At 42.1% G+C, this 14,492-nt stretch overlaps 1 protein-coding gene across 1 annotated transcript in view; it reads right to left on the bottom strand.

Moving 5' to 3' along the window:
• Positions 1-14,008, bottom strand: part of LOC311240009 (mucolipin-1-like) — a 24,313-nt gene extending 10,305 nt beyond the window's left edge. Inside the window, exons 1-9 of the mRNA XM_084328501.1 lie at positions 13,877-14,008; positions 13,139-13,383; positions 12,132-12,293; positions 8,926-9,082; positions 7,498-7,579; positions 7,042-7,138; positions 5,851-5,950; positions 3,776-3,882; positions 2,283-2,432 (exon numbers count right to left, since the gene is read on the bottom strand). Coding sequence (XP_084184627.1) covers positions 2,283-2,432; positions 3,776-3,882; positions 5,851-5,950; positions 7,042-7,138; positions 7,498-7,579; positions 8,926-9,082; positions 12,132-12,293; positions 13,139-13,383; positions 13,877-13,919 — 1,143 coding nt within the window. The 5' untranslated portion in view covers positions 13,920-14,008. The remainder of the gene's footprint in view (positions 1-2,282; positions 2,433-3,775; positions 3,883-5,850; positions 5,951-7,041; positions 7,139-7,497; positions 7,580-8,925; positions 9,083-12,131; positions 12,294-13,138; positions 13,384-13,876) is intronic.
• Positions 14,009-14,492: the final 484 nt, after the last annotated feature.

The following is a 14,492-nucleotide window of genomic DNA, read 5'->3' as shown; positions in this document are numbered from 1 at the left end:
CCCATCCCAATTTCGTATCATCCAATTCAACCCTCCCCTCTCACAAACGCTGTTTCTTGCCTCCCACAAGCCGGCTGCAATGTGGACTAAGTCATACATAGCACAAGTCCCCTCCGGTACTTGATGTAACAGCAGTCGCATCTTTTCACCTGCGCAGCTCGATCTCTCAGTGGCGAGGAGTAACGCGTGGGAGGCTCACGCTGCCCCCGACACTTCCTGATTCCACTGCGCAGGCGCACCAACCGACCTGTAGGAGTCGCTGTCCACAACGCCCGATCCCCACCCATCAGTTTCCCACCCCCTAATACGGCCAATGTGTATTAGTATGAACGACCAGCTAAACTGAAAGCAATGTGGAGCGCTGGGCTCGAACTGACGAGCCCAGCGTCTCCAGCATTTCGTGGCGAGTGCCTTGCCCACTACGCCACGTAGCCGCCCATCACTTACCAATAATGATGTTGATACGTAGAGTCCTTTCTCAGCACAATCCATGCCATTCCTCCTACTAGCTCCAGATAGTTAGCCACAAACCAGTGCAAAGTCAATGGGGTCGAGCTCCTGCCTGTACACATGCTGACCGAAGCTGACCAAAGCTGACTGGAGCTCACTGAAATCTACTTTGCATATGGAGTAAATTACAGCGAGCCTTAGTCAGCAGATAGAGAAGGAGGATATAATTTAAGAGGGAGACTTAACTTAAAACAGCCGACTGTACACACCACTATAAAAACCATGTGCATATCTGTCTGTGGGGTGAAGTTGTGGAATAGTCTACCAGAGGAGTTAAAAGAAAGTACTGCTAATTTCAAAAGGAAGTACAAACAACGTATTCTTGAGAAGTATGCCGTGGATGGTTAACCATGTGTTTTTTTGTTTTTTTAATCAAATTGATTAGATCACTTGTTCAAATGTTTGATTGCTGATTGTTGTTAATGATTATTATCTTTTTGGTTTTTTTTGGTTGATAACGAAGATCAACGATAAATTAAAGATGATGCACTGGGTTAGGGCATTTACAAGCTTGTAGCTTCAGCCCTAACCTTTTCGGCCAACTTGTAATTTGATTTGTGTGTTGTTTTTTGTACATGCTAAATGGCTTGAAATAAACTTCATTCATTCATTCATCCATTCATTCATCCATTCATTCATTCATTCATTCATTCATTCATTCATTCATTCATTCATTCATTCATTCATTCATTCATTCATTCATTCATTCATTCATAGCTCATACAGACAGGATTGTGACCCTGTTGACTTTGCATTGGTTTGTGGTTAACTACCCAGAGCCAGTGTGAGGAACTGCATGGTTTTTGCGCTGAGGAAGGACTCTAGGGCTATGGGTCCAAAAATCCCAACTATCCCTTTTAATAGTTCAAAGACCCCTTTGTAGCTCAATACAGTACATTGCAGCAGGTGTGATTCATGATAACAAGGACAATAGCCTCTCTATCCTAGGTTGAAACCTGTACTATTGACCCAGTTTGGAACAGTGAGCCCTGTGCCTGCCAGCAAGAAAGGCAGTTGTACTGACGATCAAAAGACTTGCTTTGGCTGAAGGGTAGCATTTATGGTGGAGTGAGTTTAACCGATTTCTCCCGACTCCAAACAATTCCCCTCAGGGCCGCCCACCCATGCTATACAATATACATACTCACGGTTCTTATACAGCGCTTTGGATAAATAGCATCAAGCAAATACACATAGTGTATTATGTTAATTACTTACATGGTAAAAGGGGCACTTTAAAATAATAAAGATTGATTTTGTGCGTAATCTCCCACACGCGGTGTATTATGTCATGTTAACCCGTTCACTACCACACCACCAAATGGTTAACCCTTCCACGGTGACAATACAGAGGGTTAACCCTTTCACTGCCACACGACAAAGCGTTAATCCTTTCACTACCACACTATACGACGGTTGTGTGTGGTAGTGAAAGGTTAACCTTCTGTAGTGTGGTAGTAAAAGGGTTAATTACTTAAATACTGGTCAATGGAAAATGGACTGTTTTTAATATAACGCTTTTATCCAAAGCACTTTACAACTTATGCCTCACATTCACCTATTCACTCACACACACATTCACAACCATGGCAAGGTGCCAACCTGCTCATCGGGAGCAGTTAGGGGTTAAGTGTCTTGCTCAAGGACACCTCGACATGGTGCTGGGAGAAGCCAGAATCGAACAGGGAACCTTTCCGATTACCAGATGACCCTTCTACCTCCTGTTGCACTGTTGTTACATATTCAACTTGTTAACTTCTGTGCCCCATTACCTTGGACTCTATGCCGATCTTGATGAAGCTGCCGATGATGGTGAACAGGTCACTGATGATGAGCAGGATGTACCAGCCGTTAATGAACTCCCACCTGTCGCCCCAACAAACATGTCTGCTCAGCCTCTGTCTGAAGAACTGGACGTACTCCTGATGGACAGACAGAGAGGAAACAGGCTAAATACATAAGAGGATCAATTGACCCTATTCACACAGTGGCCATTTTGCTCTTATGTCATGCTCAGGATGGGATTCCTTTGCACCCTGCTCCCAGGACATGAGAGCAAAAGAAATATGAGGAAAATGGCTGCTGTGTTAATATGGTCAATTAGACAAAAGATGTTATTACATTTAGACATTATTACAAGTAGACATTATTACAAAATACGTTATTACAAAATACATATCACATAGCCAGACCTATTTCTCAAACCAACAACATCCTATAAGTCAGACTATTACAAATTAACTAGTTACATCCCTGCCCCCTTCTCTTTTCTTGTATTGCTATTCTTCTTGACTCTCTCTGATTATAATTTACATTATAGATGTGAATATAGCACACCTATATACCAGCCAAAATAGTACTATAATACTACTCACAGATAACACTGGTTTACATCCTTTGTCAAAACACTGTTCTCTTAGGGCTTATTATGAGAGAGAGGGAGAAAGGGAGAGAGAGAGAGATAGAGAGAGAGAAAAGAGAGTGAGAGAAAGAGAGAAAGAGAGGGAGATAGAGGGAGAGATATAGAGAGAGAAAGGGAGAGAGAGAGAAAGAGAGAGTGAGAGCAAGAGAGAGAGAAAGAGATAGAGAGAGAAGGGGAGAGAGAGCGAGAGAGAGAGAGAGAGAGCGAGAGAGAGATATAGAGAGAAGGGGAGAGAGAGCGAGAGACAGGTTTAAAAAGTATCTCTCCGGGTGCCCCAGTGGCGCACTGCATAGTGCCTCGCACACATCCGCGGCCCTCCCGGGTTCGCCTCCCGCTCCCGGGCTGATTTGTCACATGTCCTCCCCACTTCCTCTCCCGTTCTCCATCTCCTCTGTCGGTCATGTCCTCCCCACATCTTCTCCCGTTCTCCATCTCCTCTGTCGGTCATGTCCTCCCCACATCTTCTCCCGTTCTCCCTCTCCTCTGTCGGTCTTGTCCTCCTCACATCTTCCCCCGTTCTCCCTCTCCTCTGTCGGTCATGTCCTCCCCACATCTTCTCCCGTTCTCCCTCTCCTCTGTCGGTCATGTCCTCCCCACATCTTCTCCCGTTCTCCCTCTCCTCTGTCGGTCATGTCCTCCCCACATCTTCTCCCGTTCTCCCTCTCCTCTGTCGGTCATGTCCTCCCCACTTCCTCTCCCGTTCTCCCTCTCCTCTGTCGGTCATGTCCTCCCCACATCTTCTCCCGTTCTCCCTCTCCTCTGTCGCTCTTGTATGGCCAATGAAAAAGCTGTACAAATGCTAAAATAAATCTTTAATAAAAAAATAAGTATCTCTCCTCTTACATGTTGCAGAATGATTCCTCTGAGGATGGAGCGCCCACACAGCACCAGGGAGAGCAGGCAGACAAACGCTACCAGGACGTCAAATAGCTCCCGGGCATAGTTCTCCGCTGGAGAGGAGGAGAGGAGGAGAGGAGAGGAGGAGAGGAGAGGGGGAGGAGGAGAGGAGAGGAGAGGAGAGGAGAGGAGAGGGGGAGAGAGGGAGAGAGGAGAGGAGAGGAGGAGAGGAGAGGAGGAGGAGAGGAGGAGAGGGAGAGGAGGAGAGGATGAGAGGAGGAGAGGGAGAGGAGGAGAGGAGGAGAGGGGGAGAGGAGAGGGGGAGAGGAGAGGAGAGGGGGAGAGGATGAGAGGAGGAGAGGGGGAGAGGGAGAGGAGGAGAGGGGGAGAGAGGAGGAGATGATGAGAGAGGAAGAGAGGAGGAGGAGAGGGAAAGGAGGAGAGGGGGGAGAGGGAGAAGAGGAGAGATATGAGAGAGGAAGAGGGGGAGAGATGAGGAGAGGGAGGAGAGATATGAGAGAGGAAGAGGGGGAGAGGGAGAGAGGGTAGATAAGAGGGAGTTGGGGAGAGGGAGAGAGGAGGAGAGGGAGAGATGAGGAGAGGATAGGAGGAGAGGGAGAGGCGGAGAGGGAGAGGAGAGGAGGAGAGGGAGAGGAGGAGAGGGGGGAGGGAGAGGAGGAAAGGAGGAGAGGAGGAGGAGAGGAGAGATATGAGAGAGGAAGAGGGGGAGAGGGAGAGGGAGGAGAGATATGAGAGAGGAAGAGGGGGAGAGGGAGAGAGGAGAGATAAGAGAGAGGTAGAGGAGGAGAGAGAGGGAGGAGAGATATGAGAGCGGACGAGAGGGAGAGAGGAGGAAAGATATGAGAGAGCAATACATTTTCATTACTCTTTCCACCTTTATACAGATAGATTATATTATATATAATAATAATCTCTCTCTGTTTCCTCGCATCCATCCATTCCTCCATCAGTCCCTTCTAAGGAGCTCCACTCCGCTCAACGTTATCCAGTTATTACACCATATCACTTGCCACGGTGGTGGGGGTCACACTCAGAGGAGAGGATTACTTACTGCAGCGGTTCTCAAACTACGGGTCGCGACCCAAAGTGGGGTTGTGGGTAGGTGACAGTGGTAACTCATAATTGCGCATTGGCAAGTAAATAAATTAAAATAATTATATAATTATGTTCTGGCATCATATTTTTGCTAAATATGCCTCGTTTTATAAATGTGTATTGATAACATAGTGCTGTAATTTGTGGGAGAATTGTTCCCGGCGTAATCAAATGTAGACAGTCAGGTAGGCTTGAACAAACATGGGTTTAATACCAAAGCAGGTTCAGGATAATCAAAGAGTTACAGCAGGATGACTCAGAGAGTACATGGCCGAGTGTCCCCCAACTGAGCTCTGGATCAACCATTGTGGTCACATTATATACAGTCTATACAGGAGGGGCAAAAGGTGTGTCCATTGTCAGTGGTCGAACTGGAAAGGTGGGTGATTGGTCTGTTCCATGGGGGGGTTTCGGGTCCATGGAGGGGGGGGGGATGTGTTTTGGGGTGGTTTGTCTGGAATGGTGAGTTAGTGTGGTTTGCTCTGCTCTGGGGGGGGGGGGGCTTGGGGTGGTTGGACAGGAGAGGTGAGGGTGTGGGGTCTTTGGATACAATGGAGGGTGGGGGCTTGAGGTGGTGGTAGGGGGGTGGGGTTGAAGGTTAGACAGGTTTAGACAGAACTTGGATATTGGGGGGCAATGCTGTCTGTCAGGGAGGGGTTCATTACAATTTGGGGTCGTGGGGGGGATCCAGTTCTACCACAAATTACATGTTCTAATAAATATGCATGATCAAGTCCAACAACGTGTGCTTTTATTTTGATATTCCTTAATTCCATGTTGAAATTACGCGATACATTAAGTGTGGGGTCGCCAAAAAAAAATCCTAAATAAAATGGGGTCGTGACCGTCGTGGTATAAAAAGGTTTGAGAACCCCTGACTTACTGAATACATATTTCATATTTCTCATGACAGACACATCATAGACAGAATACGTTTGGCCCTCTGGCCCCAGTCTGTCGCTCACCGTGGCCGGACACGTTGGGGTCTTTGCACTCCTGGATGGAGGCACGGTTGTGGAGACTGATCTTCATCCTCCCACTGTGGGCCTTGTTGTCCATCAGGATCTAATAGAAGACACAGGACACGCTGGAAACATGAACATACAGACCTCAGGCTATGGAAGTCATTACGCTCTTCCAAACCCAATCACTTAAAGCCCCAGTCTGGAATTTCATATCAGTATGTTCCCATACATCCTCGGATAGATGGAAAATCTGCTAATTGGAACATTAACCCATTGTAAATCAGAATATACTGTAGATCTTTTTATTCCTGTGTACATCACCATTGTATGAAAATATATTTGACCAAGAAATATAACAAATACAATAAAAAAAATACTTGTATCCTTGTATCTAGAGCTCAGTCAACTAGAGAATGAAAGCATGTCTCCATTATTATTTATCATTTCTGGTGGTGGTGGGGCTGCCCATTTGTTTATATTTGGATCACAGATTGTGCCTTTAACTTGAATTATTATCTAAAGGGATCTCTCAGATATGGGCTAATGTCATTGTTGGTTAATTGTACCGCGTAACATGCATCTGTATGGCCTGACGTTATTACCACCATGATATCTGTATACAATGTGTGTACAATACATGTACTCTGCTGAATGTTCTTAGTTTTATTTGTTACTTACAATTATTTGTTACTTGTAATTATTTCATGTTTTTTTTTTATGTATTTATTGATATTATATACCCCCCACACACACACACACATACACACAGTACATATATATATATATATATATATATATATATATATATATATATATATATATATATATATATATATATATATATATATATATATATATATATATATATATATGTACTGTGTGTATGTGTGTGTGTGTGTGGGGGGGTATATAATATCAATAAATACATATATATATATATATATATATATATATATATATATATATATATATATATATATATATATATATATATATATATATATATAATACAATATACAATAAAACTACAATATGATATTGTTTTATTGTTACCTCTTTGTTTATTATTTGTACTGTTGTGTTGTTGGATGCTTTGGCAATATGGCTTCTTTTAACATTCATGTCAATAAAGCATTGAGTCTCATTGAATTGAACTGAACTGAATGGCAGGTAGAAGTGACTGCTGCTCACCGAGATGCTGAAGGTGTAACAGTCAGGGATCTCATTGTTTATTATGGTCTGGATGTTGATGGCCTTCAACTGAAACTCTATGGTCACATTGATCAGCCTGGAGATAAAGATGAAAGAAGGTGGAGAGAGAGAGAGTGTGTGAGAGAGAAAGAGTCAACATAAAGTACAAAGTTGAAAATGTTTTAACATTTTATGCTCAATGTTATCAGAGATAGAGAGAGAGAGATAGAGAGATAGCGATATATATATATATATATATATATATATATATATATATATATATATATATATATATATATATATATATATATATAAATAGAGAAATAGAGAGAGAGAGAGAGAGAGAGAGAGAGAGAGAGAGAGAGAGAGAGAGAGAGACTCAACACACGCAGGTGAAAACGTTAAGACAATCGTTTGTGTTCAATGTTGACAGAGAGGGTTATAAATATGTCTGACTTCTGAAACTGTATTGTGAAGTTCTTGTAGTCGATGGTTGTCAGAGAGTAAGGGTCGGTGGGGGGATCAACTCCAATGCAATCTAAAAAATTAAATAAAATAGAAAATAAGAAATTTAAAACAGGATTAGAGGAACATTTTGATGGATATAGAAAACATTTAATTATATATATATATATATATATATATATATATATATATACTTTTTTATTTGAGAAAGAAAGAAATCAGTGGTAACCTTGACATGTTTTCTTTTTTTAAAACTTTATTTTTTAGCGTTTATTGCTTTTTCTGGTCAAGCATGACCGACAGAAACAGGTTGAAACGGGATGTAGAGCAGGGGAAGACATTCTGAGAAATGACGGCGGGTCCGGGAATCGAACTTGTGTCCCCCAGATCCGTGACGAGCACGGTTTTCCCCGACGCAGAAATGGCGCCGAGATATGCGGTGAGCTACTGGAGCTCCCCTCCTTGACATGTTTTCATATGTAAAAGTAAAATACATATATAAAAAAGAAATATATTATTTTTAGGACACATTTGTGAAGGTTACCACTCATTTCTATCTTTATCCAATCTTACTCCAATGTTGGTGTAAGATTTTACTTATAATATACAATAGAATTATAATATACCACAACTGTCCTGTACTTTTTTTTCTTTTCATTATCGCCAAACCAGCAAGTGTTTAAAACCAACTATTTTCCCAAGGCCAGAACAATAAGAAGTGTGTGGAAATATATATATTTTTTTTGTGATAGGAACCATTTTGAGCGATAAAAGGCAGGGCACTGTTGCAGGGTGTCTGTTGACATGAATAGAGCAGAAACACATGAGTCACACTATGGTCATTTCCTCCAGCGCTGAAAAAGTGCTGGCAGTGGATGAATTAAAAACACAGCTGCCGGTCTTTAAAGTCATATACCTGGGGATAAATGAGATTTTCTTTTATAGTCAAACACAAGATACGTGTGCCCTAATGATAAATAAGAATAAGCGCTCAATGGAGATACCAATCCCATTGCCAAAAGAAAGTCTAACATGCCTATAAATGGTAAATGGACTGCATTTATACAGCGCTTTATGACTCATGCCTCACATTCACTCACACACTCAAACACCGACAGCGGAGGCGACCATACAAGGTGCCGACCTGCTCATTGAAAGCAGTTAGGGGTTAAGTGTCTTTGCTCAAGGAAACTTCCACACACAATCGAGAGGAGCCAGAATTGAACCGGGGACCTTCAGATTACCAGACAACCGCTCTACCTCCTGAGCCACTGTCACCCCCTATACTTGTACTACGGAACTACACACTATGAATGTATTACATGGCCCATAACGGGCCCCCAAACAGCATTGCCAACTTGGACGGACCATGACGTGAGGAGAAGACAGAGGAAACTTGAGAGACGGAGGCCAGCTCACCGGTGACGACACGGGGATCGATGTCAAAGGTATCGTTGGCGGGGTCTATCACACCTCTCTTGAAGTACCTCTGGCACAGAGAGAGCGCACTGCCGTTCACCCCCACCCCCCACACGTACGCGTAGCGCCCCAGCGAGATCTGGGGAAGAGCCAGGTACTGAAGGAGAGAGGGAAAGAGGGATGAAAGGTCACACAAGGACACAGTATTAAAGGAGACATTAATATCTATCTTTGCAACAATTTAACAAAAAGACGACTTGCTTGAATCTGTGGGACATGTTTGTTCCGTTTTTTTGTGTCTAAATCTCAAAGATTTTCAAGCACCCCCTTTCTTTCTTCCCCATCTTTGGAGGGTATAGCAAACACCAAGTTTACAAACTGGGCAGTACATTAGTTAGGCATTGTTCCTGACTACAAGAAAAAGCCACAGCTAATTGATTAATCAAAGTGAATTCATTGATTTTGTCCCCATTGTGTGACATCACTGAGGGCAATCATTTGAACAGCTTGTTTAGGCTTGTTAATCTGAAGACTTCAAAGTGGAAGGAGTAAATATGTAATTCCCCGCCATGTAACATCTCAGACTGGCAAATCCATAACAAGTTAAATCTATTTTCCATAATATGTTTCCTTTAACATAAATAGATAATAATGTTAAAGAATGTAACATTGATTGAAACCTGTATTTATACTCAGGTGAGCTCTGAGGTGAGGCCACCTCATTTACAGAACTGCTGAGTGTACAACAAGATAAAACAACAAAACAATGGGTCTCATTCTCCAAAATGTTTCAAAGAGTTCTCTTGGAAGACTTATCTTGGAACCGACTGAGACAGAATCAATGACAAGTTCACTCTGAGTCCCGAACGTGCTGGTAATATGTCTTAAGGGGCTGAAACGGTCGCACAAAGGATATGATCTGATATCTGCTTGGAGAATGGCATTCTGTCTTAAACTCAAAAGCGCGTTCCCGTTCAGGTCATTTGCATACAAAACAACGCCTCCAGAGTTCCTTATAAGGCAAAGTAAACCCCACCCCACCTACCCAACCTCCTCCAACAGTTTCTACGTCAAATGTATATACTCTCTTTTCTGGACTCTTTTTGTATCACAAACAGTACTGTATTTGCAAATCTGGTATGTCATAAATGTATAGCAGTACATGTCGTGTGTGTCATATATGTTATGATGAATTGAAAATGGGGGACCCTGATGTAAACTAGATGAAAGTCTTTCTCTGGTCTGCATCCCCTTAACAATTGTATGTAATTGAGCTGTACTGTATTGTACCCATTCTGCAATCTGTTAATAAAGTTTTCAATCAATCAATCAATCAATCAATCAATCAATCAAACAAAGGTCTGTCCCATTGTATACCAATCAATGGGATATATTGCATGTTGACCTGCATTCTTTCAAATGTATATAATTAATCATTAAAACAGATGTGTAACAAATAAGAAATACAAATTCCACAGAAGGCATTAAATTATTATTATTTTCAATAATTTCACAATAATTGCATAATTGTGTTTGAATATCTGAGTAATTAAAGTAATTATACATTTGTCCAAAATAGCTGGTTCAGATATGGTTAAGCAGCTGCCCTGTGATCAGATGAATCCATATTATATATTTTTCCGACATCAAATGCGTAATTTCTTATCGTACAAATATTGTCATATTTATTTTAATTATGATTAAGTAATTAATTCCAAGGCCTGTAGCGTTAACATGAAGGAATCACTATGAGAACACAGTCTGTCAAGTTAATACAATTTTCAATTAGTCAATCAATCATAAGTGTGCTCCTCAGCACTCAGCCACGCTCAAATCTGATCTCAGGAAAATTTGGGGACTCGCGCTACCAGCCCTAATATGTCTTAAACGTTCGGGAATGAGACCCATTGTGCAGTGCAATCAGTTAAAAACAGTTACAACATGAATCATAGAGAAATGAAATCAGACATTTAAATTCCGTAAGGGAAGAAAGAACTTCCAACTTTAACTTTGACTGAATGTCATTCCAGGACTTTGGGGCTGCATAAGAGAATGCTGTCCTGCCGAGTCCTGTACTAGTCCGTGGTATTTTAAATGTGATCCAGTTACTAGATTGTGTTTGATGGGCTGGAGCATTCCTGTCCAACAGCTCTATGGTGGCTGTTTGCCGGTCAATGCCTTGAAAATGTACAAGAGCCAATGATAGTCTCGCCGAGCTGCCAGGATTGCCCAACCAACCTTACTGTAAAGGATACAATGGTGTGTATCATACCTATCTCCAGTAATAAATCTAAGTGCAGAGTGGTACACAGAGTCCAATGGTTTCAGGTTAAAGGTAAATTTCATCTATAAAAATGACATTTTTTTTTTTTTATCCACTTTTTCTCCCATTTTCTATATTTTCTCCCATCCCAATTTCGTATCATCCAATTTAACCCTCCCCTGTCACGGACGCTGTTTCTTGCCTCCCACAAGCCGGCTGCAATGTGGACTAAGTCATACATAGCACAAGTCCCCTCCGGTACTTGAGGTAACAGCAGTCGCATCTTTCCACCTGCGCAGCTCGATCTCTCAGTGGCGAGGAGTAACGCGTGGGAGGCTCACGCTGCCCCCGACACTTCCTGATTCTACTGCGCAGGCGCACCAACCGACCTGTAGGAGTCGCTGTCCACAACGCCCGATCCCCACCCATCAGTTTCCCACCCCCTAATACGGCCAATGTGTATTAGTACGGACGACCAGCTAAACTGAAAGCAAATGTGGAGCGCTGTGCTCGAACCGACGAGCCCAGCGTCTCCAGCATTTCGTGGCGAGCGCCTTGCCCACTACGCCACGTAGCCGCCCTTAAAAATGACATTTCTGTCACACAGGGATAATACACCGTTTACACAGGATTCTTTTTTTAATGTATCAATTATGGATATGTAATTACACAGGGTTTTGAAAGGTAGGAATCTAACTCAAAGTACAGGTCTATTATTTCAACAAACTAAGAAAGACAGACATGATGTATTGCTTTCAAAATTCCTTTAAAACTAACACTGACATTTACTGTAGCTATCAAATATTTTCAATCGAGAGTGAAGAAGTGTCTTCAATCCAAGAAATCAAGACGGAAACACGTTTGGATTACAGCGTTTGAATAATAGTGTTTGATATAGTGTTTGAATAACAGTGGGACAGCAGGTGTGTACAGGGGTGTGTACCTGGTCTATGGCGTAAGTAATGTGGCTGTAGAGTTCTGTCTGCGTGTGGATGGCCTGGACCATGTTGTCATCGTAGTCCTTCAAGAACAGGTGTTTAAATGAGGCCGTGTTCTCCTCCTTAAATGTCACCACCATCTGGTTGCTCAGACCAAAAAACACCAACTGGGAGAGAGGAGGGCGGAAGCAATGAGGTTAAACAAAACATAGATATTTTGTTTATTAATCACAGGATAATGAAGAAACTACACTTAATGTATCACTTGACTCAATATGACCGTTGATTTAAATACTTTGACTACTTCTGGACAACATAATCATGTTAAACCCAGATTCGGCTCAAACAAGGGACTAAACACGTTTCGCAATTATGCCACAACAATGTGGAACGCCCTACCCAAAGCTGTAAAGGAATGTGAATCCCTGCCCACATTCAAAACCGCTCTTAAAGAGCACCTACGGGAGGCTGCAATTCAAAACTGGCCACTGTAAATGCCCAAAACCCCCACCACCTCCTAATAGACAGTCTCCTCCCCACCGCATGTATATATTCTCTCCCCACCGTATGTATATATTCCCTCCCCGCCGTATGTATATTTCTCTCCCACCCACCCACCCACCCCCTCATAATGTACAGCCCCCTCCCCATCATATGTATATACTCTGTCAGGATCTAGGGGTAACAGTACTGTATATTTGAATACCGTTTATGTCACAAATGTATCAGTACTAAATACCTATATGTCCCTATGCCATAAATGTCATGTATGTTGTGTATGTCATAAATGTCTATATGAATTGAAAATGGGGGACCCTGATGGAAACAAGACAAACGTCTTTCTCAGGTCTGCATCCCCTTAACAATTGTATGTATATTGAGCCGTACTGTATTGTACCCATTCTGCAATCTGTTAAATAAAGTTTTCATTCATTCATTCATTCATAACCCAATCGTTTTGTATTTGGAGTTTTGCAAACACAGACTATTCTTTAGAAGGTTAAAATACTACCTGTACAGTGACAATGACGATCTTAAGTAACTGTAGGCCCAGTTTGAAAGGCTTGCGGCCCTTGGCGTGATACTTGTCACAGGGGCTCATGAAGAAATACTTCAGCTTCCTCCTCAAGGCTTCTTCCTCTTCCTCCTGCTGCTGGTGAAGCTCGGATTCCACCAGGCCCGTGGGGCGGGGGTCCCCAATACCCAGGAGGTCTTGGGAACCATAGTTGGTCACAGAAGACAACAACCTGTCCTTTTCTGTCAGGAGTCAGGACACAAAAAGGGATGTGTTTTTGTTGATTTGGTCATTAAGAACATATTCATATTCATGGAGCATAGCCTATTAATTGACACAATACTCCTATTATAATAAGAGGGGAAGGAGGCAAAGACCCTTGTGTTTTGGCACAACATTACAGTGACCTATGAAAATAAATATAGGCTACATCAAATGAAAAATGTAAAAAGTCACGAAGAGAACAGATAGGTATGTTTAATAGGATGCAATAGTGGAAGCAATACTAACTTTGTTATAGGGACAATAGCGAATGTAAATCAGATGTGTGTTGTGTTGGACGTAAATAATGGATCCTCATGCGCCAAGCTGAGGGCGATGTGCCACAATCAACTATCTGTTTATGAATATGGACTAGACATAGATAAACACTGAATTAATGAGCAATGACAAAGAACCCGCAATTGAAATAAACTAAATTAGATGGTAATCGCTGATAAAAAAAAAATAACAAACCTGTGACGCTGTCTTGGATGCAGGTATAATTCGAAGATGCCATGGCGATGCTTTGAAGGTCATGAAGAAACGATCAAAAACGCTATTATTGAGGCAACCATTAAAATCGTGTGAAAACGCTGTGGATACAATCATGGGTAAATGTTGTTCGGTGCCTGAAAATAGATCATAGGTAAACATAGATCGCAGCTTCCTATGTCATCACGTGACCGCTACCACCCATGTGACAGGCCAGCTGTAACAGTGTACTGTGTACAGTGGACCATAGTAGTAGATATCTATGCAGTGGACGCTAGTCGGTGATATAAATGATACCATTCAGATGATCAGGTAGGTCATAACAAGTACCATGGCCATTAATACTCGGGAATTGCCGTTTCGTCCAGTCACGTTTAATTTTAATTCCATACAAATGTGATACACATAAACAATGCTATGAATAATATGAGATAGCAACAAACACAATAATACACAACAATACATGATCACACACCAAAGTTATTTGCAGAAGTATTCAGAGTAGATGGCTCAGGGGGGTAAAACACATGCAGTCTGGTTCAAGTGTTTCATAATTATGCTACACAAATTTCAGAGTACAGTGTCATCTGAATGATAT

This window comes from Notolepis coatsorum (genome assembly GCF_963971535.1).
Source record: "Notolepis coatsorum genome assembly, chromosome: 14".
Taxonomy (NCBI): Eukaryota; Metazoa; Chordata; class Actinopteri; order Aulopiformes; family Paralepididae; genus Notolepis; species Notolepis coatsorum.
Note: the sequence above shows the minus strand (reverse complement) of the source record. Positions and strands in the feature narration are given on the sequence as shown.